Here is a 26,989-nt window from a genome sequence, read left to right as displayed (position 1 = left end):
CCTGAAATGTGAAAATGCAGCAGGAGTAGATAATATTCAACCAGAAATGCTCAAGTATGGAGATATAAAATTCTTACAGTGGCTGCACTAGATAGTTCAGAAGGCCTGGACAGATGGACGAATTCTAGATGATTAGAGTAGAGCTCTCATAGTACCAATATATAAAAAGGAAAATAAAACTGAATGTGAGAATTACAGAGGTATTTCCAGTGGTGAACTATGGAAATTTTAACAAAGGACTCGCATCATCGAGAAAAAAAAAAAAGCCACACAAAAACTTTTATTAATTGATTGGCTACTAGAAGGATAAAGATAGCACATGCACTTATTTTATTTTCAAACTTGGGTGCATTCGTTATAGAGGAGTTGAAACAGTAATTCCAAATAATCTATACACTGCTGAATAGACTAATGTTTATTAGGTTACCCTATGAGTTTGTTGTTTAATATGCTTCAAAAAAATTTTTTTTAAAAAAGAACAAGGGGCTCGCAAATTTGAGAAAAATTTAACAAAGGGCTAGCGTGAGCCCCTTATAGCTCACCACTGGGTATTTCTCTACTGAGTGTTTCTGGTAAGATTTATGCACGTATACTTGAGAAACAATTGAGAAGGATTGTCAAAGAAAAGCTTTGTAAGAAAAAGCTGGATTCGGGCCAAATAGAGGCTGTCAGGATCAGATCTTCACTTTATGACAAATAGTTGAGAAATCATGGGAATATATAAAGATCCATATTTAAGTTTTGTAGATCTGGAAAAGGCATATGACAAGGTGCCAAGAGATAAGCTATTTAGTATGCTACAGTTATATGGTTTCAATGGGGCACTGTACCAAACAATACTTAGTCTTTATTTGAGTTGTAAGAAAGCAGTTAGAATTGAAGGAAGTACAAGAAGATGGTTTAATGTTAAATCTCGTGTCAGACAAGGATGTACATTATCCCCCTCTGTTATTCATTATCTGTATGGATCATATTATGAAGGAAAGTGGTATTAAACCTGATATCAAAATTGGAGATGTTAATGTCAGCTCTTTGCTTTATGCAGACAATGTTATACTTCTAAATAAATCCAAGGTTCTAAATAAATTACAAGTCTGCAAGGATTCCCTGACTAAATCGAATAGCTGTTGTAGTAGATATGGTATTGAAGGTCAGCAATAAAAAGACAATGAAAATAGGCAGAATCATTGAAAATGTCAACTGCATTGTGAATGGAGAACCTGTAGAACAAATGAAAGATTTCAGCTACTTACGCACAATTTTTAGTGAAGATGGTAAATTAAATATGGAAATAGACAACAGAATCAACAAAGCCAGTATGGTAGAAAGTCAACTGAATAAATTTATATGGAATAAGAGAGAAATTAGACAAAACACTAAATTAGCTGTATACAAGACAGTGTTGAAACCAATTTTAACTTATAGGTCTGAGAGCAGGATCAGAAGTAAAACACTTGACCAAAGACTAGAGACTGCAGATATGAGAGGCCTGAGAAAGATTAGAGGCGTGAACAGATGGCATCAATGGCAATATCATATTAAAAACAAGGATATTAGGAAAGAACTTGACATTGTCAGCATTCAGGAATGTATTTGCAGAGCTAATCTCAGGTGGTATGGTCGCCTAAACAGAATTGACGAGGAAAGATTAGCAAAACAAGTGTTCTCTGCCAGGTTGTCAGGAAAAATACCTTGAGGAAGACCAAGAATATAGGTGATACAGTAGAAAGTGTCTTGGAAAATAGAAATACGAGGGTGGTCTGACAAGTTCTTGGCCTAACAATGAAAAAACGAATTTATAATTTCAAAATTATTTTTATTTTTCAACATAATCTCCCTTAAGACTAATACATTTATTCCAGCGATGCTCCAGCGCCATTATCCCATCCCTGTAGTGGTTCTCAGTAAGATCTGCAAAAAACCCCTCTACAGCTGTGGTCACCTCTTGATTCAAAGAAAATCGCTGACCAGTGGGGAAGAGTTTTAGTTTTGGGAAGTGATAGAAGTCAGAGGGAGCCAAATCTGTCGAATAGAGTGGATGTTCCAACAATTCATAGTGCATAATAATAAATTTAGTTTAATCCTTTATCCAAGTGTGAGCAAACAAAGTTTGTGCCTGAAAGTATCTTCAGGACTGGGGTAAGGTAGTATAACACCTGGCAACTCGTTGCAAAGGTGGAGCAAGCTAACATCACTCCTCTCTTAGTATCTCCCATAATGCAAAACACATCTCCTTGTGGATATGTATAATGTTATGCATTAGCTCACACTTGGATAAAGGATTAAACTAAATTTATTATAGTCTAACCAAGTGAAAAATAAACTTTCAACAATTCATAGTGCAGATCCCTTAATTTTCCTATTACCAGAACACTTTGGTAGACAGGTGCATTGTTCTGATGAAAGATGATTTTTTTCTTCTGCGAACCGGGTCTTTTCTCTTGAACTTTTTTGTCTCATCTGGTTAAAAGATCAGAATAATATTCCCCATTTATTGTTTAACCTTTTCAAGATAATTAATAAACAAAATGCCTTTAGCATCCCCAAACACTGATGCCATGACTTTTCCTGCTGATGGAACAGACTTCTTTTTTTGGCACTCAACAACTGGCTTTTGTCCACTGTTTTGACTGCTGTTTGGATTCTGGTGTGTAATGATGAATCCATGTCTCATCCATAGTAAAAAAAATCAACTAAAAAATCAGTTTTATTCTCGTTAAAATGCTCCAAGCACTCTTCAGAGATTTTCATGCGAGTGCATTTTTGGTCTGCTGTAAGTGCAGTGCCCATCTTGCACAAAGCTTTTTCATATGCAATTTTTCATGCAAAATATATCCTACATGTTCTTTTGAAATGCCTATAGTCTCAGCAATTTCACGCACTTGGACTCTCCGGTCATCCATTACCATGTGCACTTGATCAATGATTTCTGGTGTTGTTACACTCTGTTACACTTTTTGGACGTCCTTCATGTGGATCATCTTCAAGGCTGGTACGGCCATGTTTAAACTCGGCAGCCCATTTTTTAATTGTCAAAAGCGAAGGAGTCGAGTGTCTATAAACTTTTATGCAATTGGAATGAATTTCTTTTGGCGTTAAACCTTCTTTTACAAAGAACTTTATAACCACATGATATTCAATTTTATCCATTTCAAGGGATATTAGACAACACTTTTGCTTCAGACAGCTGTATAAAGCAAACTACTTGATAGAATGACTTGCAATTTCACATGGATGCTTATGACAGATGTACCAGCCTAGAAAAAAAAAAAAAAAAAAAAAACAATAGCATCAACAACCATGGTCAAGGCTGAGAACTTTTCAGATCACCTTCATATAAGATCTGATAATGTCCGAGTCTTGACAGGTAACAGACTGATTTGGAGGAAAATTGTAGATAGGAAGTTAGTAATGTAAATTTTTCATGTAGTACTATCATATCCTGTACACTCCTTGAGGGTACATGGCAGGAATTTGATGATGATGAAATCTCACCTGGAACACTTAGTAGGGAAATTCCTCTGGATTCTCATGCCCACTCCCCATAGATCATTTCTATAAAAGCTTTACTCCAGTCATCTACAATTCAACTTTCTGACCCTTCTGAATTATTTAATGCAGACATTGTGAAACTTTTATACTGCCATACTTGAGCATTTCTGGTCAAATATCTAGTCCAACTGGTTTTCAGATTGCACTCCTGATTGCATTCCTCTTGAATATTTTCAAGAGGAATGCAATCACCTCCAATTTTTCTTAATGCTTTCATCTGAGTGGTTTCATTCATTTATCTAATTTTTGTAGTTGCTGCATATGTTATTACTGGTCTGATTACTCCTTTATAGATTCTTATATTTGTATCTCTGCTTATATTCTTATTCTTACAGATGAGACTGTAGACATTCAGAAAATATTCTATCTTTTATTGCTTGTTCTTGCACTTCTTTTTGTGTGATGCCATAATTGTTTACTTTTATTCCTAAATATTTATTGTCTTACTGTTTACTTAATCTTATTTATCTTATCTTAATATTTACTTTCTAACTTGTTCAATTATTTTCCCTTTAATTTCTAATTTGCATCTTATGAGTTCCTTGGAAACTGTCATTGGTTTAGTTTTTTTCTGTTTATCTTCATATTTTTCTTTTCTGCTGCATTATTGAATGTATTTAACAATCTTTGTAGGTCATCTTCATTTGATGCTAGTACGATCGTTAAATACATTCAATAATGTATCACCAAGATATCCAGTTATTCTTAATTTTTCATTTTTAATCCGTATTCTGCATTTTCTTTTATTTTTGTTTACTTTTATTATTTCATCCAATACTAAATTAAATAAGGCACGACTTAATCACCTTGTTTAATTCCTTTTGGTTATTTTAATTTCTTCAGTCTGTCCTTGTTCCGTATTTACAATAGATATGTCATTATTTTTGTGTGTGTATTCTTAATTAGTTCTAACATTTGTTTTGGTATTTTCTTATTTTTAATCTGGTTATTATGTCTTCTAATTGTATTCTATCATGATAACTAATAATTAAGGAATTGACAGCGTATACTAGAAATATAAATTAAATAAACTTTAATATATACTTTCCGATATTTCGGCAAATGTCACGTTGCCATCTTCTTGGGAACTTAATACAAAGACACATGCACACAAGTACTACATAACAGCAAATGAGAACCGAAGCTAGGAAGCTAACGTTTTCCTAAAGTCCTGATGGTGCCCCCTGGCAGGCTATATTGGTAGTTCTTGGCCTTTGGGCTGAAGTTCTTCTGATAAATGTTTCCCAAATTTTGGGCAGTCTCATGCATCCAAATTTGTTGAGGTTTGGCATGTTCCTAAGGTCTGAGGCTGATTCCATGAATAGTCTTTCATATTTGAACTTGCTGCGGTGTATTACTGTGGCTTTCTTCCATCTTATTCTGTGGTGAGTATCTAGAGCGTGGTCTGCAAGCCCAGAGTGGCTGTACTGGTGAAATCGGATGTAATCCTTGTGTTCTGAGATTCTGATATTTGCTGTCCTGCCTGTTTGGCCAAAGTAGGACAATTTACAGCTGCAAGGGACCTGGTATACACCAGGTAGGTCTAGGGGAAGTGGTTGGTCTTTAGTGGAGCAGATAAGGGATGCCAATTTTCTGTGTGATCTGTAACAAGTGGTCAAGTCATGTTTTTTTAAGACCAACCACTTCCACTATACCTATCTGGTGTATAACAGGTCCTTTGCAGCTGTAAATTGTCCTACTTTGGCCAAACAGGCAGGACAGCAAATATCAGAATCTCAGAACACAAGGATTACGTCTGATTTCACCAGTACAGCCACAGTAATCAGCCTCAGCCCTTAGGAACATGCCAAACCTCAACAAATTTGGATGCATGAGACTGTCCCAAATTTGGGAAACATTTATCAGAAGAACTTCAGCCCAAAGGCCAAGAACTACCAATATAGCCTGCCAGGGAGCACCATCAGGACTTTAGGAAAACGTTAGCTTCCTAGCTTCGGTTCTCATTTGCTGTTATGTAGTACTTGTGTGCACGTGTCTTTGTATTAAGTTCCCAAGAAGATGGCAACGTGACGTTTGCCGAAATATCAGAAAATATATATTAAAGTTTATTTAATTTATATTTCTAGTATACGCTGTCAATTCCTTAATTATTAGTTATCATGTTTAACCAGCGTATAAGTCTCTCTACATGTATTCTATCAAAAATTTTCATTAAATTAATAAAGCACATTTAATGAGGTTGTAATCCATTAATTTCTCTTATTTGCTTTAATATAAATATTGCATCTATTGCCTATCTATTTTTCTTAAATCCTTGTTGCTTATTGTATTAAAAACATTAAATTATGCAGTGCATAATTTGGATTTGTCCTACCTCCTTTCTTAAAGATTGGTATTGTTAAGCTCTTTCACCAGTCATTTGGTATTTTTCTTTCTTTAAATGCTATATTTAGAATATGACAGCTCCTTTGCTAATTGTTTCGCTTCCATATTCTGTTCATTCTGTATCTTATTTATTCCAGCTGATTTTCTCTTTAAGTTCTTTAAGAGTTTGTTCAATATCATTTTCTGTTATTTCAAAAATTACATTATCCCCTTCGTAAATATCATTAGCGTTGATTATATTAGCTTTGTTCTTTTCTGTGTATAGATTTTGAAAATAAACTTTCCATTTATCCAATCCAATAGTTGTCAGCTTTATACTTTCATTTAATTCTTTCTTCTGAGTTTGTATTCTCCAAATTCTTCTTTGAGTACCATAAAAATCGTTTTCTATTTCTTTGGAATAGTTATTCCAATATGGTTTATCTTTTCTTTCACTGAACTTTGTACCTTTTCTTTAAACCATGTTGTTCATCTCTGATTAGCTTTTGTAGTAATTGTTTTTTTTCTCCTAATGCTTCTTTTGCTGCTTCGTGTATAATGTCTTTAATGGTTGTCCATGTTTCTTTTACTATTTGTTTTTGTCTTTTAATGTTTTCAGTTTATCTAACAATCTTCTCTTGTATGTGTACCTTATACTTTCATCCTGGAGTAATTCTATCCTATATTTTGTTTTCTCTCTCTAACTGTATATATGTTATGTTTGTTTATTCTTTGATAGTTTTATTTTACCAAGGACTAACTTATGGTTGGTTCATGTATCTGCCAATCTTCAAACTTTACATCAATTTTTTTTTTTGGCATGATTTTTCTAGTTACAATGCAATCAAGATTTTTGCACTCTTGTATTCTCTCATTTTAATGTATGTTATAACCAAAGTATTATTTATTCTGAATTCATTTTTCATACAAAACTATGGCAGGTTTATTTCATATTCATTGATTAGTTCTTTGTTAACTCTGGTTTATACTTGGAATAACCATATTGCCAATTTTTACTTTTAAATCTCCAAATATTATTATATCCATTTTATGTATTTTGTCTGTTTATGTTTCTATTTTGTCTATTGCTAGTTTTGATTTCCCTTCCTCTGAACTATTCCCAGGGTCCTCGCCACATGTCATTATGCCAGTAGTCAAGCATGAGTCACATCACGGTAGTCAACCTCCTTGATAGGAGATGACACACAAAATCAAGGAGGTTGACTACTGTGATGTGACCCATGCTTGACTATGGGTGTAATGACATGTGGCGAGGACCTTGAGGGATTGTTGAGGGAATATAGATGAAAACAGGATGTTTTCTAGATGTCCAAGATATTATAAAATTCCCACAAGATATTATTTGATTTTTTTTTATTTGAATTGAATTTTGAATTTGATGTGGATTTGATTTGATTTTGATCAAATTTGAATTATTTGATTTTGTGATGCACTCTGCATATTTCTTGTGTCAAAACAAATTCTACAACCAAGTGGAAGGAATGGCCATGGGAAGTCCACTTTTACCTGCTCTAGCCACTTTTATTTGGAACGTCTACAAGACGTCCTGTTTTCATCTATATTCCCTCAACTATCCTTTTGGGTGAGATATATAGACATCTTTTCAGTATGGCCTCATAACAGAGATTCCATTTTTTCCCTCAACTATCCTTTTGGGTGAGATATATAGACATCTTTTCAGTATGGCCTCATAACAGAGATTCCATTTTTCAGTTCCAGAATCATTTCCTTACATCCTCGTATTAAGTTTACCATGGAGATTGAAAAAGACAAGTTATCCTTTTTAGACATCCTCCTTATCCGTTCACCCTCAGGTATTCTAACAACAACAGTTTACAGAAAACCCATTTTCACTGGACGTTATATTCTCAAACAATCTGCTCATCATCCTTATCAAAAAACAGGAATCATAAAATGTTTAATCCAACGAGCTAGCACTAATTGTTCAACTCCTCATGAATTACAGAAAGAACTTTCAACTATCAAACATCACATGAAATTAAATGGCTTCTCCGAAAAAAGTATTCAGCATCTGTTCAATTCCTACAATCCAATCCAGAACAACAAAGAATCAACACGTAGAGTTCCAATTCCATATATTTCTGGGATTTCAGAACCAATTTCAAAAATTCTGAAGAAATATGATTTAACAGCCACTTATATACCTATTAACATAATATCCACCTATTTCCCCTCTTCTAAAGATAAACGCTCAACTATGCCCCCCCTCATGTGGGGCACCTGTTCGTGGTGGAGGGGACCTCCCAGTGATGGTACTGGCCCTTTTCATTCTTCCTCGTTTTCTTTGCTTTTCTTCCCGTATTCTTTGTTCTACTTCTTCTGAGTCTTTTTCACTATCCTTTTTCCAGACCACCATCACTGGGATCCAATGCCTTGTCGCCGTGTTTTCCGTACAGTGCGCCCCGTGGACATCCGGAAAGGGGGATCCTGGTAGTCTTGCATTACTTTGGCCCCTGCTTCGGCAAGACCGGTGGTCCTGGATGGCCCAGCCAGGATCAATCAGCTAGTGGGCTTGCCTGCAAGGGTCAACGGTGTTGCAGTAAGTCTCTCACCCCATGGTCTGGGGTCGGGATCCTAGACCTGCTGCAGTGCTGGTATAGCGTCCAGGGTAGCCCTGGCGTTCCACTCCTCAGCGCAGTCTTTGCTTGCCAGGTAGTGGGCATCCATGTGTGGCTCCGTGGTGGGTGGGGAGCTCTGGTGCCGAATTAAAAATTCCTTAAATATGAATTCTTCATCCTCAAATGTTTCAGGGACCCTAACAAAGTCCCAACCAAGTACTGATAATATAGACACAGCATATGGAAACAGAAGTAAGAAACAAAAGATATCGGATACTAACATAAATGTACCAACCTTTTTAATCATTCATGCAACAGGTGAAAAACCAATTGGAAAAATGTCACCCTTCTTTATCCAAAAAGGTTTAGAAGGACTGGCAGGATCTCCCAACTGTCAAGAAATTGCGTTCTGGTGATATCCTTGTGGAAACAATGTCAAACAACATTCCGAGAAACTACCGAGAGCAGCGACAATGGGTGGAATACAAATTGCAGTAACACCTCACAGAACACTCAATTCCAGTAGAGGAGTGATATCAGAATGGGATCGCCTTGAGGTTCCTGATGAGGAGATATGTTCAGAGCTTAAAGATCAAGGAGTGACCGGTGTGAGGTGCATCCTGATACGCAGGGATGGTTGCCTGGTCTCAATCAAGAACATCATCCTTACTTTTGATACACCTATGCCTCTGAAATCTGTAAAAGCAGGATATCTCAGCTGCCCTGTTAGAGTGTACATCCCTAACCTGCTGAGATGCTTTAAATGTTAAAGATATGGACATGCCCAAACTGCCTGGCATGGTTCTACTACCTGTGCCCGATGTGGTAGTAAAGAACATGAAAATAAATCTTGCTGTGAAAAAAAAGCTAAATGTGTCAACTGTCAGGGAGATCATCCAGCATACTCTCATGCATGTCAGAAATGGAAAGATGAAAAAGAGATACAAAAAATTAAAACAGAACAAAACATAACATATCAGGATGCAAAAAGAAAGCTAGTCACCATTACACCTGTTCTACGATCCTCTTATGCTGAAAAAGTAACAATCAAAAAAGTGCCAACAGCAACTCAAACATGCATGTCTATTCCATCATTTGATACTGATAATATCGACACGATCACAAGTGCTTCTCTGTTGAGTGCATTAATCACAAGACCTATAGCCTTACTCCAGAGACAACTTTAAAAATGGTCCCATTCAATGAAAACTCATCTGTCAAAAAAATTATGGTGGAGACTTCACTCAAAGATAAACCCCCAGACACTCGCACAGAAAAATGGATACCTCGATACCCACTGAAAACAAACTAAGCATACTAACTGTCCCTAACACATTTGATGTTTTGAACGCGCTACCGAAGGAAGAGATGGACACTGGCCGTCCATACTTCCCTAAAACAGTGAATAAATATAAATCTGACAGAGGTAAGCCCTCAACCTCTCGAAAACCAGACAAGTCAATAAAATCCAAACAATAGGAAAATTTTTCCAATCGAACTGTCATGGGATCTGCCAGAATATTGACGATATCAAGATGTTTTTGCAGAAACACAAACCTTTCTGTTTCTGTCTACAGGAAACTTACTTAAGACCCAATGAGGACCATACCTTTAGGAATTTCACTGTTGTACGTAAGGATAGAACTGGAGATGGTCCTGCTCATGGAGGAGTAGCTATCCTAGTGGGCAGTCATGCTCCTTTCCATCAGGTCCAACTTAATACTTCTCTGGAAGCGGTAGTGATTTGCTTCTCTGTGGGATTCCTTATTACAGTATGTTCAATTTATTTACCACCAAATGCTGAATTAAATGAAATTGATCTTGATAACTTTATCTCGCAACTGCCTGAACCCATACTTTTAATAGGTGACTTTAACGGTCACAATACTCTATGGGGTAGCGCCAACACTAATAGACGAGGTCGAATCATTGAAAAAATTCTTGATAATAATAACCTTTCCCTTCTAAATAATAAACTCAAAACTTTCTTCCATATGCCTACCCGCTCATATTCTACAATTGATCTTACAATCTGTTCCCCTTCCATTCTTCCACTGCTCATGTGGGACGTTGAAGAGAACATATATGGAAGTGATCACTTTCCTGTTCTTTTGTACAATATCTTCACAGGAACCATGTTCACCCACATGGATACCTATATGGAAAATGGACCAGGCTGACTGGAACACTTTCTCTCATCTTGCAAAATTGAATGCTGATGCCATCAGGCAAACACCTATCAATGAAGCTGTAAAATATATAACAGAATGCATTGTCCAGGCAGCAACAACCTCCATCCCCAAAACATCATCTCTATCTCCAGTCTATCCAAAGCCTTGGTGGAACCCAGAATGTCAGGCAGCCAAAAAAGATCAACACAGAGCATGGAGCATATTTCGTAGATACCCCACCACATCAAATTTAATGACTTTCAAATGTGCTCGAGCCAAAGCACGTTTTGTAAGATGCCAGAGTCAAAAACAATCATGGATCCAATTTACTACATCAATTAATTAAATGACCAGTCCAAAAATTGTATGGGATAAAATCTGGAAAATGAAAGGCAGATATAGTAACACATTGTTTGTCCACCTTAAACTATAATGGAAGTGTTCTTGCTGATCCCAAAGCTATTGCAGATACTTTGGGAGAAACTTTTTCTAAAATCTCAGCAACAGCTTCATATTCTCCAGAATTTTTAATACTGAAAGAGCAGCAAGAGAAACAAACGCTTAATTTTTCTACCAACATTCTTCAACCATATAATCAGCCATTTGTCAAGGAGGAACTAAAAAGGGCTCTCCTACAATCTCACCCTAGTGCAATAGGACCTGATGACATCCATTATGAAATGATAAAACATCTACCATCACCTTCTATGGATCTTCTTCTCTTATTATACAATAGAATACTTGCAGAGGAAGAGTTTCCAAATTCTTGGCGTCAATTGTCATTACTATCCCAAAACCAGGACAAGATCCAACACAAGCAAATAATTATCGACCCATTGCTCTGACCAGCTGTCTTTGTAAGATACTAGAGAAAATGGTTAATGCCAGACTTCTCTGGTATTTAGAAAGCAATAGTCTTCTTTCCAATACACAATGTGGTTTCCATAGACAACTTTATTGATCAACTTTAGACCATTTAGTTCAGTTAGAAACTTGTATAAGAGATGCATTTCTGAAGCGAGAACATCTTGTTTCAGTTTTCTTTGACATGGAAAAAGCTTATGACACAGCCTGGAGATATGGCATATTAAAAGACCTCTATAACTTAGGTCTCAAAGGACACCTCCCTATATTTATTAAAAACTTTCTGTCCAGGCGAACTTTCCAAGTCAGAGTGGGAAGTACGCTATCTCAACCTTATCTTCAAGAACAAGGTGTTCCCCAAGGCTCTGTCTTAAGTGTAACCCTTTTTGCTATTAAAATCAACTCAATCATTGAACAGCTTCCTCCCACTGTAGACAATGTTCTATATGTTGATGACTTCACAATTTACTGTCGTTCACGTAACATGAGGGTAATTGAAAGACAACTTCAGCAAGCAATTGATCATGTCTCTCGGTGGGCTCTTAATAATTGGTTTAGGTTTTCAACAAAAAAAAGTGTCTGTGTACACTTCTATTGAAAAACGTGCTCATCACCCAGATCCTGAACTAAGAATGGAACCTACTGTTATTCCAGTAACTACAGAAATCAAGTTCTTGGGACTCATTTTTGACAGAAAACTCGCATTTCTAGCACACATTCGTCAACTAAGAGAAAAGTGCAAAAGAACTTTGAACCTCCTTCGCACTCTGTCCTCTACTGGTTGGGGTGCTGATCGAGCTTCATTGCTCCATCTTTATCATGCACTTATACGTTCAAAGCTGGATTATGGGTCCCAAGTCTATGGTTTGGCAAGGCAGAGTAACCTATGATGGTTGGATTCCATCCATCATCAGGGTATACGGATAGTTACTGGCGCCTTTCGTGCCTCACCCACTCCAAGTCTCTATGTAGAAGCAAATGAACTGGCTCTCTCACTTCAACGGAAATAGTTGTCTCTTAATTACATCCTAAAAATAAAATCTCTCCCCGATCACCCTACGTGGAATAGTATTTTCTCTCTGCAATGGGAAGCTCAATATCACACACATCAAACTGCTATACATCCTTTTGGTATGCGTATTAAAGAAACTGTGCATGCTGTTAGTATAAATGTTGACAACATTAGGTACACTAAACATAACAGCATTTCTCCATAGCAGGTTTGCACACCATCCTGCAACCTCTCACTTTGTCAGTTACAGAAATCTTATACCCCATCATCCATTTACCTGCAATTGTTTAATGCACATAGAGCAGCACACGCTGATTTCTTACCCATCTATATACTGATGGTTCAAGAACTAACACCTCTGTTGGCTGTGCTGCTGTGTTTCTTGACATTATCATCTCAAATCAGATCCCACCAGACTGTAGTAATTATACAGCAGAGTTACGTGCCATTCAGCTTGCACTTGTGCATATAAAAGAAAACTGCTACCAAAAGTGTATAATTTATACAGACTCATTGAGCTCTTTACAGATTATCTCCTCTCCTATGTATAATCCTCATCCACACCTGCTTCACAAAATGAAAATCCTTAATTTCGATGTTCAGTTCTGCTGTATTCCCAGCCACATCGGAATCGAAGGAAATGAGGCTGCAGATGCAGCTGCTAAATCAGCCCATACCTTCTCCACATACTATTTGACAGTTCCATATACAGACTACAGACAACTTATAAGATCAAAGCTAATTGCTCAGTGGGAGTTAACATGGCAAGAAACATCAACAAACAAATTATATAACATTAAACCTGAAATTAAACACTGGCATTCTAGTCGACGTACAAAGAGACGGGAGGAGGTTGTCTTTGCTAGGCTCTGCATAGGTCACAGTCACCTTACGCATTCTCATTTACTGAGAGCTGATGACCCTCTCATATGTGAAAAATGCAACACACATCTCACTATTCATCATATTCTGGTAGATTGTCAAAAATTTACACGAGAGAGGAATGAAATTTTCACCTATCTAACCAAGCCATATACACTCAGGAAAATGCTAGCAGACTCCGGCAAATTGCATGATGTTTTTAATTTTTTAGAAAGAATTAATTTGTACAAACACATTTGACCATAAATTTGTTTATATGTAAATACTTTTTTTTTGCTTAACTTAACTTTTATACATGTATATTATTCATTAGGTTAAATCTGACTAATTATGTATTACCATGGGCCTTGATCTTGTATGTTTGTATCACCCTGCTGTAATTTTGTTAATATGTAAATACCATAATGCTAAACTTAAATTTTATGCATCAATGCTGTATAATAATTCCTTTCCAACTCTTTAAGTATTAGTATAATGTTTGTTATAATCTTACTAGATGTAGACACTGCTTTCCTTGACTTGTTTTGTATATACATATGTTAACCTATAGTTATCTATTTATGTACTGCTGAAATCTCTGCAGTAATTTTGTTTATATGTAGATACTGCATCACTTAACATACATTTCGTGCATCTTATTTACTATATTTTTCGAATAATCATGTAGTGCTGTAGGACATCTTACCTATTTGTGTACTTTCTAGTAATTCTGTTTATATGTATCCTAAATTCTGTTTCTACTGCATTGCTAAATTTAATTTTCATCCATGCATATTGTATAATAATCCCTTTTTGCCTATTTTTGTACTGCTACAAAGGCATCTATTATAATTTTACATATATGTAGATACTGCATTCGTTGGCTTAGTGTTTCATATATTATGTATTAACTTATATTGTTAACTATTTTTGCACTACCGTAATAATCTCTGACCTTGTGTGTTGCTGTGCCCTCTGCAGCAGTTCTGTTTACCTAGAAATGCTGCTTTGTGAAACTATATTCTTGTACAGATATATTGTTTACAATTTTCTGTAAATGCTAATGTTGTAACCTTTAGTATACGGCACAATATGACCTTTGTAGTTTTTGTGCCAAATAAACTATAAACCAACCAACCAACCAACCAACCAGTTATGTCGCTGCATGGTGTGTGTGTGTGTATCAAGTTTCTTGTAATTGCAGTCTGTCCTGCTTTGGACAAACAGGATGCTCTATAGAAAAAAGAATTCAAGAACATCAATCATACATTCTGCACAACAAATCCGATAAGTCTAGATTGACTCAGCACGGGATAGAGACAAGCCACAACATCCTCTGGTCCAAGACTCGCCTTCTACACAGATGTTGCTATAAATTTGAACACTTATTCAAAGAGAGTGCTGAGAGCTTACTTCAATGCCCTAACTTGAATCGAAATGACTGTATATCCTTATCAAAAATATGGGAAAGTTTAATCAGGATAACACATTAATAAAAAAAAAAATTTTTTTTTTTTTAAATTGAGACTTTTAATTCCTACATTAGTCTAATCTTATTTATAAATTAAGATTATTACATGAAATTGTAATTAATGTCTATAATTTAATCATCACTCTGATGAAATTTTTCCTCTCTTTAATGCTTAGCAATGTAACATCACACAGCTTATTCTACTTTTGAATGATCAATTGTTGGTATTCCACCTTATTAAAAACTGTTCCTATGTAGCCACTGAAGATAGCCTATTAGTTTCAGACTGAAATATTAGCCAAATATTAAAATATTCTTGTGTTAACGTTCTATACTTCCTAATGTTTTTTTACTGCACTATGTATTAATATATAGTTTCCAATTTGTGTTATACCTTTACTTTTTTTTTTCTTTTGTCTCTGATACTTCATAAATTGTAATGTTTTGATTTTCATGTTCTTCAGTTAATTCTTTTTCTATCAGAAATATTATATACCAGATGCTAATTCTCAGTATTTCCTCTTTTAGTTTCATTTTCCTTATTCTGTTCCTGGTTAGTTCTGATATAGCGATCTAGTTTTTTAAACTTGGGTTCCTTTAATGTTTAATGAGCAGCTGGATTTAATGTTCTCTGGTAAGGTGTGAAAATGCCTCCTGTGTTAGCCATGTATATTGATATACTTCACTTATATCCATTCACCTTCACACTAAAATGAAATATTGTGGAGGAAGTATAACAAGGTACAAATTGAAATGTTGGAGTTGCCAGTATATAGTTGCAATAAATATTGTTGGTGTTTTTTTTTTTTGTTGTTGTTGTTATAGCTATTAGTAGCAAACTGCAGTTATGTAATCAAAATTTCTTTTGTAAAAGTGAGTTGAAGGTTTTGCTCATACCATTTTATTTGACTATTAGAATATATACAAAATGGGAAATTAAAAAAAAAAAGTAATATGCATCAATTCCTGTTGCTGGTCCACCAGCCTAGCAAGAGGATTTTTGATGTTGAAAGTTTATTTTTCACTTGGTTAGAATATAATAAATTTAGTTTAATCCTTTATCCAAGTGTGAGCAAACAAAGTTTGCGCCTGAAAGTATCTTCAGGACTGAGGTAAGGTGGTACACACCAGGGCAACTCGTTGCAAAGGTGGAGCAAGCTACTAATGCTCCTGTCTCAGTATCTCCTATAATGCAAAACACATCTCCTTGCAGATATGTCTAATGTTATGCATTAAGGGAAGGGCCACTACCCAGACTAGTTTCGACCTTTATTGAGGTCTCTTCAGTGGGAGCCAGGCCCAAGCTGAGATACCAGGCAGAAGCATTCGCAGGTCATCTCTACCTATAGAAGTTGCCAAATGGTGTGCCACCCTTTTTAATAAATTACTTCTATAGGTAGAGATGACCTGCGAATGCTTCTGCCTGGTATCTCAGCTTGGGCCTGGCTCCCACTGAAGAGACCTCAATAAAGGTCGAAACTAGTCTGGGTAGTGGCCCTTCCCTTAATGCATAACATTAGACATATCCGCAAGGAGATGTGTTTTGCATTATAGGAGATACTGAGACAGGAGCATTAGTAGCTTGCTCCACCTTTGCAACGAGTTGCCCTGGTGTGTACCACCTTACCTCAGTCCTGAAGATACTTTCAGGTGCAAACTTTGTTTGCTCACACTTGGATTAAGGATTAAACTAAATTTATTATATACTAGCAAGAGGAATTCATGCACAAAAATATATTTGTATGAACTTAATCAGGGTGAAGATTGTGGGAGGATGCCCTATTCCTCAAATGTGAATCTGGTGGAAATACCACACACTTTATTTACTTATTTTTATTCTTATAAGACAGTACCTGATGTTGATATATGAATAGTCAATACTTCTGTTTATTATCTCTTTTTAAACTTGACTGGGTTTTCAACAAATTTAAGTTTATTTTTTTTTCCCTATCTGCTTCCTTTGGCTCCTTCAAATCCTGTCTAGACACAAAGGGCATTTATTCAGCTTAAGACAAATTCTATTTTGACTCAGTCTATAACAAACACATATTGGCCTGGGAATATATTCATATAAATTCTTTCTAGAATTTAAATTCCATTCTTCATGAGGATTTTCTTTTTGTCTGTGGTGTTTGTATTCACACACATCCATTTATTTAAGGAACTATTCTTCCATTTTACTTCTTTCTTTACTTAATAAAATTTAGCATCTTTGTTGTGAATGTAGCAAACACCATAGTTTGTCACTTCATTTTATTTGTTCTTGTTGCTATTTTTAGATGCAAATTTCTTTTAATGGTGATCATCTTGTTTCACATGGAGCAGCAACTAATGGCAGAAATTTTAAAGAAGAGCGGGTTTATGACAAAATGGGATTTAAATTTTCATTCTTTTTTCTCACAAGAGTATATGGGCCATATATAGAAGACTTATTATGTCGTGTGAAATCAGAAATGCCTGATCTCATAATTATTAATTCTTGTCTCTGGGATATGTGTAGGTAAGTTAATATATTGTTTGTTATTAAAATTAAAGATTTATCTTAAGTTGTTCATTAATCTTGCTAACTCTTCAAGATAAATATTAAATAGCCATTGAGATTTCAGAATGAAAGTCTGAGATTTTACTGGAGTCAGTAATTCAGAATTTGTTAATACTGGCCTACTCTGCATTAATTCTAGAATAATGCAAGATAGTGTATGCAGCATTAAAGACCGTCAAAATGACTACTAAAAAGTTTCATTTAAAAAAAAATTTCCAAAATTCTGAATTTTCTGTTTTAATGGAAATAACATGACATCTAAGGAAAATAATTAAGTGGCTTTGTTCACTAAAACCTCTTCAGAGACACAAGAATAAGCACAGTAAAATACTAAAGGGCACATTCTACAATTCTATCTAGCACCCTGTATGGTGCGTGTGTCTGTTGGGGGTGGGGGTGGAGATCTTGATAGTTGGGCTAATAGTCTCATAATAATTGTCTTCTAGATCAGGACTCCAGAAATATGACTTAAATTTACCAGCCACAGAAAAATCTAATGTTCAATGTATCTGCCGTCTACTTTTTATAAATATAGTTATAGATGTTTAAAAAAACTAAATGTTACATTGACAAAACAAAGTAATATATTCATTCTCACTATACATTACATGTAATTATATAGAAATATGTTTTCCATTAATATGGATTTAAAATGTATGCCACAACACAACTTAGTTTGTGTGTTTTTCGTTAGTTGTTCATAATGAAGGGTGAATTTAAATAAATTATCTATAAACAATAATTCAACAGGAAAGACAATAAAATTATTGAAAACAAGAAAGTAGCTGGCACTCAGTGTAGCCAGACTCATTTTTCATGATATACTCTCACATGATCCGGTTTTCGACTTGTCTTTGCAAGATAATTGTGTTTTGTTTTTTAAATAATAGTATTAAAAAATCTGCATTATGTAAAATTATCAAACATTTAATTGAACTAAGCTAATTCATATTGTGAGCTGTGAAAATAAGTTTAGGACAATAGTGTATTGAAATTGTGCACCTGCTAAAGGGGTAAAGATGCTAGAAGAATAAGATATCTATAGTGCACTACAGTTATTAAATTTTGTGTTTATGAGAAAATCACAATTGTCTTTAAATAATACACTGTCTATTACATATGTCTTGCATACTGTATATACATGTAAGGTTAGTATTGAATTAAATCAATGAATTTGATCATCATCAAATTCCTGACATATACCCTCAAGGGGTGTACAGGATATGATAGTACTACATGAAAAATTTACATCATTACTAACTTCCTATCTACAATTTTCCTCTAAATCAGTCTGTTACTTGTCAAGACTCCAACATTATCAGATCTTATATTTCTATCGTCTAAGGCACATTGTACCATATCAATCCACCTATATCTTGGTCTTCCTCTAGGTCAATTCCTGCCAACCTGGCAGAGAACACTTGTTTTGCTAATCTTTCCTCACCCATTCTGTTTAAGTCACCTGAGATTAGCTCTGCTGACGCATTCCCAGATGCTGACAATATCCAGTTCTTTCCTAATATCCTAGTTTTTAATATGATATTGCCATTGATGCCATCTGTTCATGCCTCTAATCTTTCTCAGGCAACTCATATCTGCAGTCTCTAGTCTTTGGTCAAGTGTTTTACTTCTGACCCAGCTCTCAGATCCTTAAGTTAAAACTGGTTTGAACACTGTCTTGTATATAGCTAATTTAGTGTTCCGACTAATTTCTCTCTTATTCCATATAAATTTATTCAATTGATTCCTACCATACCAGCTTTGTTGATTCTGTTGTCTATTTCCATATTTAATTTACCATCTTCACTAAAAATCGTGCCTAAGTAGCTGAAATGTTTTACTTGTTCCACAGGATCTCCGTTCACAACACAGTTGACATTTTCAACAATTCTACCTATTTTCATTGTCTTTGTCTTTTTAATGCTGACCTTCATACCATATTTATTACAACAGTTATTCAATTTAGTCAGGGAATCTTGCAAACTTGTAGTGGATTTATTTAGAAGTATAACATCGTCTGCATAAAACAAAGAGCTGACATTAGCATCTCCAATTCTGATATCATGTTTAATACCACTTTCCTTCATAATGTGATCCATATAGATAATGAATAACAGAGAGGATAATGTACATCCTTGTCTCACACCAGGTTTAATATTAAACCATTTTCCTGTACTTCTTTCAATTGTAACTGCTGACTTACAACTCAAATAAAGACTAAGTATTGCTTGATATAATGCCCCATTGACACCATATAACTGTAGCGTCTTGAATAGCTTCTCTCTTGGCACCTTGTCATGTGCCTTTTCCAGATCGACAAAACTTAAATACAGATCTTTGTTATATTCCCGTGATTTCTCCACTATTTGTCGTAAAGTGAAACTCTGATCCTGACAGCCTCTATTTGGCCTGAATCCAGCTTGTTCTACACCAAGCTTTTCTTCCGCAGTTCTTCTCAACCGTTTCTCAAGTATACTTGCATAGATCTTGCCAGGAACACTCAGTAGGGAAATACCTCTGTAATTATCACATTCAGTTTTATTTCCCTTTTTATATATGGGTACTATTAGAGCTCTACTCCAATCATCGGGAATTCGTCCCTCTGACCAGGTTTTCTGAAGTATGCAGTGCAGCCACTGTAAGACTCTTATACCACCATACTTCAGCATTTCTGGTCGAATATCATCTACTCCTGCTGCCTTTCCACATTTCAATCCTTTTATGGCTTTTTCTACTTCAAGTATTGATATGTATTCCTGACTGCATGCATGGTCAGTGTTTTTTACCACTATGCTATCATCACTGCTAGCATAGTGGTAAAAAACAACCTCCAGAATATCTTCCCACCTTCTTGATATTTATTTTCTGTGTTTTTGCCAAAGTCCTCCCATGACTTTTATTTAGCTAGTTTTACGCAGTATTTCGCTTTCTTACATTTGTCTCTGTATTCTCTAAGAGCAAAAGCTGACTTATTTGCCAGGAACTTTTGATATGCTTTCTTCTTTTCCTTCACTGCTTCTTTAACTTCCTGTGTCCACCAGGGAGTTCTGATTTTTTTATCCTTGCAGACAACCTCACCACATGGCTCTCTGGCTGAATCAATCAGGGTTTTCTTCAAGGCTTGCCACTGAATCTCCAAGGTTTGATTCCTGTTCTCAAACTCTTTCATTTTTTCTTCAATAATCTTTGTGTATTTTAGTCTACAGTTCCCATCTGAGAGCTGCTCAACTTTTATTCGCTTTAAAACCTTCTTACATGTTATTCTTTTCAATATGAAATTCAATTTTATCCTGCTCAAGACTAAATAGTGATCACTTCCAATTTCAAATCCTCTGTACACTCTGGTGTCCTGCACCTGTGTGAAACATTACTATGAACAATAACATAGTCAATGAGACTTTTCTTATTCCTTGCCTCTTCTCTCCATGTGAATTTGTGCACATTTTTATGTTGGAACATGGTGTTAGTAATAAACAGTCCATGTCCTGAGCAGAAATCCAACAGGTATTTGCCATTATTATTAGCTTTGCTCTTTTCTCCAAATTTTCCCAAAATATTTTTGTATGTCTGACAATCATTTCCTATTCTGCTATTTAGATCCCCAACAAGGACCAACTTTTCCTTTTTCATTTTTTAGTTGCTTTTTCTAAAGCATAAAAAAATTCCTTCACTTCTACCTTAGTAGAACCTTCTGTGGGACCATAGGCATAAATCTCATTGTCCAGTTCCCCATTTTCATATATTTCCACATCACCCTACTTAAGACTGCCTGCCATTCAAGAAGATTCGCCTCATATTTAGTGTTGAATACTATGGCTACTGCTTCTTTTCCTTGATTGTCAGTTCCTGAATATAACATTTTGTATTTATTGCTCAGAAAGATCTCACCAGTTTGTCTTTTTTGTTTCAGTCACCCCTATTATGTCAATCTGGTACTTATCTAATTCTTCAGCTAGCTCCATTTCTTTGCCATTCAGGCTTCTTATGTTGATAGTACTGATCTTTAACTCTGGTGATGTTGAGTTGGGGTGTGCTTTCAGATTTGTTCCAGTAGCTGACTTTTCGCTGTTCGCCCTGGTTCCTTGGCGAAAACAACGGGGGGGCCTTGTTTAACTGGGCGACACCCCAGCCGACATGAAATTGTGTCATGTTGTACCATCATTTTCTATATTGGTTTGATTTGATTAAAAATTTATTTATTGAAAATGATAACTGCAATTTAATTTAAATACATACATGATAAAAAAAAAACTTACTTGTTTTGTGATGAAAAACTTAATGTTTTCATGTACACTTGAAACGTATGAGATTTACTATTTTCAAGTAAAGCACGATAACTACAAGTAATGATAGCTCATTTTTTCCACTTCATGATTGAAACAAAGATCGGAAGTATGCCGCATAGTAGAGCATGTGTGGAGTGAAAGGAACACTATAATATTGCTGTGAGAGAAATTAGATTTTTTGAACTCAAAAGTGGATATTTATGAAGTCTTTCGTATAGAAAGAAAAACATTTAAAAGTTATCAATTATGTTATGACAACGAAGACAGAACTATTGGTGTGTGTGTGTGTGTGTGTGTGTGTGTGGCCAGGGGGGGGGGGTTCAGTTTATAATTATTATGAAAAAACGAGCAGTCTATAGAAAGAAAAATAAATTTCTGAACCATAGAAATTAAAGGAAGAAATGAAGATCATTGGCTTATGACTTTTGCAGAAAACCAGCAACTAAAATTGCAAGTGTTTTGGGGATGCTTTAAAGGTGTATGCTATTGTAATATTTAATGATATTTTAATAAATATTTTAATATGTTATTTAAGTTCGTACCTTTCGAACTTCTTTTATTCTATCTCAATATTATTTTATTCCTTTTCTCTTATTATCATTCTTACTCCGAGTTGTAATCATTGCCTGAGCTTGTCTTATTAAAAGCTGCAGAAGAAGTGTAAGAGAAAGTCAGCTAGTTAGACAAAGGAATTGGTTCCAGCCAGAGGCAATTCCTGATTATATACTCCACACACGTGAAAGTAGCATAGTTACAACCTTGAGAGGGGGGGATGTAATCCTTTAGTCTACGATTTCATCCCCCCCTCTCAAGGTCGTAACTCTGCTACTTTCACGTGCATGGCGTATATATTCAGGAATTGCCTCTGGCTGGAACCAATTCCTTTGTCTAACTAGCTGACTTTCTCTTACACTTCTTCTTCTGCAGCTTTTCCCACTTAAGTAGGGTTGCTGTTTGTGGTGAGTCTCTTCCACTACTTCTTGTCTTGGGCTGTAGCCACATCCAAGTTCTCCATCCTCAAGTCCTCCTCCACCATCTCCCTCATCTCTTCTTTGGCTGTCTATGCTTCCTCCTCTGCACATCCATCTGCATGACCTTTCTTCCCACATACTCTTCCTCCCTCCTCATCACATGACCAAACCATCTCAACCTAGCCTCCTGTATCTTTGCTCCTAAGTTTGTAACTTTCACCATTCCCCTTACAATAGTCATTGCTCAGATGATCCTTTCTGGTCACACTGCACATCCACCTAAGCATTCTCATCTCCGCTACCTCCATCCTGCTGATGTTATTTTTCCTCAGGGCCACAATTTCCATAGCATACATCATAGCTGGTCTCACTACCCTGTAGATTTTGCCTTTTAGATTGATCGGCACCCTCTTATCACATAGCACTCCAGCCATCTCTCTCTCTCTCTCTCTCTCTCTCTCCAGTTCTTCCATCCTGCTTATATCCTGCATTCCATTTCCTTCTCAGCCTCACCATCCTCTTTCATTGTTGAACCTAAGTATCTAAAGTCACTGACCTTCCTGATGACATTTCCTTCCAGATCTGTCTACTGGCTACCATCCACTTTGCAACACATATGCTCTGTCTTACTTCTGCTCAGGCTCATACCTCTCTTCCAGTACTTTCCTCCAACTTTTCAGTTTAGCTGCCATTTCTTCTCTTGATTCTACACACAGCACGATGTCATCTGCATACAAAATAGTCCAAGGCGCACCTCCTCCATCACCACCTTCATCACAATATTAAACAGGAACGGACTTAATGCTGACCTTTGATGCAAGCGAACTGTCACTGGAAAACTTTGTCTCTCCCAGGCAGGTTCGAACTCTTGTCTTCACATTTCTGTATACATCTCCTGCACCAACCTGACATATTTCTCCAGTACTTTTTTCTTCCTCAGACACCTCCAGACTTCTTGCCTTGGCACTCTATCATATGTTTCATGCAAACTGAGACATCACCTAATTAACCAAAGTCTCCATTGTTTTTGTTAGGGGAAGCAAGGCAAAAATTGAAAAGTCAGTCTCCAAGACAAATATCAACAGATCTTCTTGTATGTCCATAGTAAGCCAGGTCACAGGTACAATGCACTTTATATACTCTTGGATGTGAATAAGGAGAGAGCTTGTTAGGTGAATGGATTTCACTGCCAGGGGCTACAATGAAACCAAGCTCTAAATAGTCCTTGTCGAAATGCCTAACAAATTTTCCTTTTCTTTTTTTGGTTTGTATTGCACATTCTGAAGTATCAACATATTTCTTTTTCTTTGTTTCTTCTAAACTAGAAGCACTAGTACTTGGCATACTTTCGGTACCATCACAAATACCAGATGTAGCTCCCGTTGCTTCTCTCGAAATTTTTCCGTCATGACTTTCTCTTACACTGATCTTTAAAAATTTATTTGTATAACGACTGTGCCATTAAAGATCGCGCATAGGAATTGTTTGCATTTCCTATACGCTCAGAAATGCTCAGTGGAACACGGAATTATCTCTAAAATTCAGCTCTAAATCAAGCAATGTTTGAAACTTACTATTAGTCATTCGTGGTCAACTTTAAGGACACACACACACACGCTCTATATTTTTATGAGAAGTGCATTGCATTGGTAAGTTAAAATCAGGCAAATTATTAACAAAACAAAACAATTTATTCATACTAAGGCATGGTAATTGCAACATAAAAGAAATGGGATTTCACATATATCAATTTTATCTGGTTCCTTTCAGTTCTGCTAAGTAACAATGCAATGCACGTGCCTGATTCTCAAATTAATTAAATCAGTACTTCTAGCCTATAGCTTAAAGACAAATTTATATGATCACATATACGTCGGTGTGTGGTTAGTTTCACGCACATTTCGACTCCGTTTAACTTAGACCATTAAAGAATTATGCCTAACTATGCTTCACTTTAAATTTTTTCTTCAACCTTTAACTCTTAACAATAACCTTTTAACATTAACAAATGCTCATCACTCTGCAGATAACTATTTCACAATAATTTAGAAGTGCGGTTTTCTGACTTCACAACTGTACATTATACTAGCAACTATATAATCAACAGTTCCTGCTCTAAGGTTAACAATCCATAACAGTTCTACAATAATCTTACTTGAAACCTGTCTCAGCCAGTTCAGCATTCAAGATCCTAGAGATCACGAACATAACTTCTTCCTTCCCGTTAGAACTGCAAACAGACACTACTCCACGGCAACGATGATACATCATTCTCGGAGATCACTTAAGGAACTTCGCGATTGGACTTCTCAAATGGGCCGACACTGCTGTTAAAAAATATCCTATCATCGTCAAAAATACTGCTAGCGGGATATCCTGCCTCCATCCTTGGAACGGCTGGACCTAGGAACCTCTTCGAAGCAACACCGGAACAAGTCAGGAACAGAGAGTGAGCCAGAGCCAGGAGCAAAGCAAGCATCTGTCTCCTTTTTATTCAGTCTTTATGACCTTGGCACCTCTTCAGATTGAGTTCCCCAGATGTTCTACCAGAGATTCTTCCCCCTACGAAATTGCTGAGTCATGGCAGGAAAACCCCTTAACTCGCTTACCTTCGCGCCTGGTGATAGCCTCAAGTCTACAATCTAGTCCTGTCTGGACTATCTCTTTGTTTGTACAATATTGGGGGTCAAATAATTTAGTAATTCATTCTAATATTTTACCAGATTACATAAAACACTTAAGAAAAAATGTTAATTAAACTACAAGTATTTTGTATTGACTTTCTTTTTAAGTAAAATCGGTATATAAGGATTTTGCACAAAATTCCTTCTATACAAGATTTTATAACTTTAGTGTTCGAATTAACGATTTCAGATCCAGAAGTTTCATTTCCAGAGAGTTGGAAAAAATTTAACTATATCATCATCAAATTCGTTCAAGGGGTGTAAAGAATATGATAGTACTACATGAAAAATTTATATCATTACTAACTTCCTATCTACAATTTTCCTCCAAATCAGTCTGTTACTTGTCAAAACTCCAACATTATCACATCTTATATTTCTATCGTCTAAGGCACTTTGTACTGTATCAATCCACCTATATCTTGGTCTTCTTCTGGGTCGTTTTCCTGCCAACCTGGCAGAGAACACTTGTTTTGCTAATCTTTCCTCACCCATTCTGCTTAAGTGACCATACCACCTGAGATTAGCTCTGCTAACACATTGCTGGATGCTAACAATGTCAAGTTCTTTCCTAATATCCTCGTTTTTAATATGATATTGGTATTGATGCCATCTGTTCATGCCACTAATCTTTCTCAGACCTCTCATATCTGCAGTCTCTAGTCTTTGGTCAAGTGTTTTACTTCTGACCCAGCTCTCAGATCCATAAGTTAAAACTGGTTTGAACACTGTCTTGTATACAGCTAATTTAGTGTTCCGACTAATTTCTCTCTTATTCCATATGAATTTATTCAGTTGACTTCCTACCATACCAGCTTTGTTGACTGTGTTGTCTATTTCCATATTTAATTTACCATCTTCACTAAAAATCATGCCCAAGTAGCTGAAACGTTTTACTTGTTCCACAGGTTCTCCGTTCAAAACACAGTTGATATTTTCAACGATTCTGCCTATTTTCAGTGTTTTTGTCTTTTTATTACTGACCTTCATACCATATCTATTACAACAGTTATTCAGTTTAGTCAGAGAATCTTGCAGACTTGTAGCGGATTTATTTAGAAGTATAACATCATCCGCATAAAGTAAAGAGCTGACATTAACATCTCCAATTTTGATATCAGGTTTAATACCACTTTCCTTCATAATGTGATCCATATAGATAATGAATAACAGAGCGGATAATGAACATCCTTGTCTCACACCAGATTTAACATTAAACCATCTTCCTGTACTTCCTTCAATTCTAACTGCTGACTTACAACTCAAATAAAGACTAAGAATTGCTTGATATAATGCCCCATTGACACCATATAACTGCAGCGTATTGAATAGCTTCTCTCTTGGCACTTTGTCATATGCCTTTTCCAAATCGACAAAACTTAAATACAGATCTTTGTTATATTCCCATGCTTTCTCGACTATTTGTCGTAAAGTGAAGCTCTGATCCTGACAGCCTCTATTTGGCCTGAATCCAGCTTGTTCTTCACCAAGCTTTTCTTCCACAATTCTTCTCAACCGTTTCTGAAGTATACTTGCATAGATCTTGCCAGGAACACTCAGTAGGGAAATACCTCTGTAATTCTCACATTCAGTTTTATTTCCCTTTTTATATATGGGTACTATGAGAGCTCTACTCAAATCATCAGGAAT

At 36.0% G+C, this 26,989-nt stretch overlaps 1 protein-coding gene across 4 annotated transcripts in view; it reads left to right on the top strand.

The window, feature by feature from the left end:
- The window catches only part of LOC150095195 (PC-esterase domain-containing protein 1A-like), a 150,012-nt gene that overhangs the window by 69,706 nt on the left and 53,317 nt on the right, over positions 1-26,989 (top strand). For all 4 annotated transcript variants that reach the window (XM_090410347.1, XM_090410349.1, XM_090410346.1 and 1 more), the window contains exon 4: positions 17,136-17,356. In XM_090410347.1, the coding sequence (XP_090266473.1) occupies positions 17,136-17,356 (221 nt within the window). The remainder of the gene's footprint in view (positions 1-17,135; positions 17,357-26,989) is intronic.

Source organism: Typopeltis vanoorti, chromosome 20 (assembly GCF_054136105.1).
Source record: "Typopeltis vanoorti isolate ZY-2024b chromosome 20, IOZ_Tvanoo_1.0, whole genome shotgun sequence".
NCBI lineage: Eukaryota > Metazoa > Arthropoda > Arachnida > Uropygi > Thelyphonidae > Typopeltis > Typopeltis vanoorti.
This window is presented reverse-complemented; position numbering and strand designations above follow the sequence as displayed.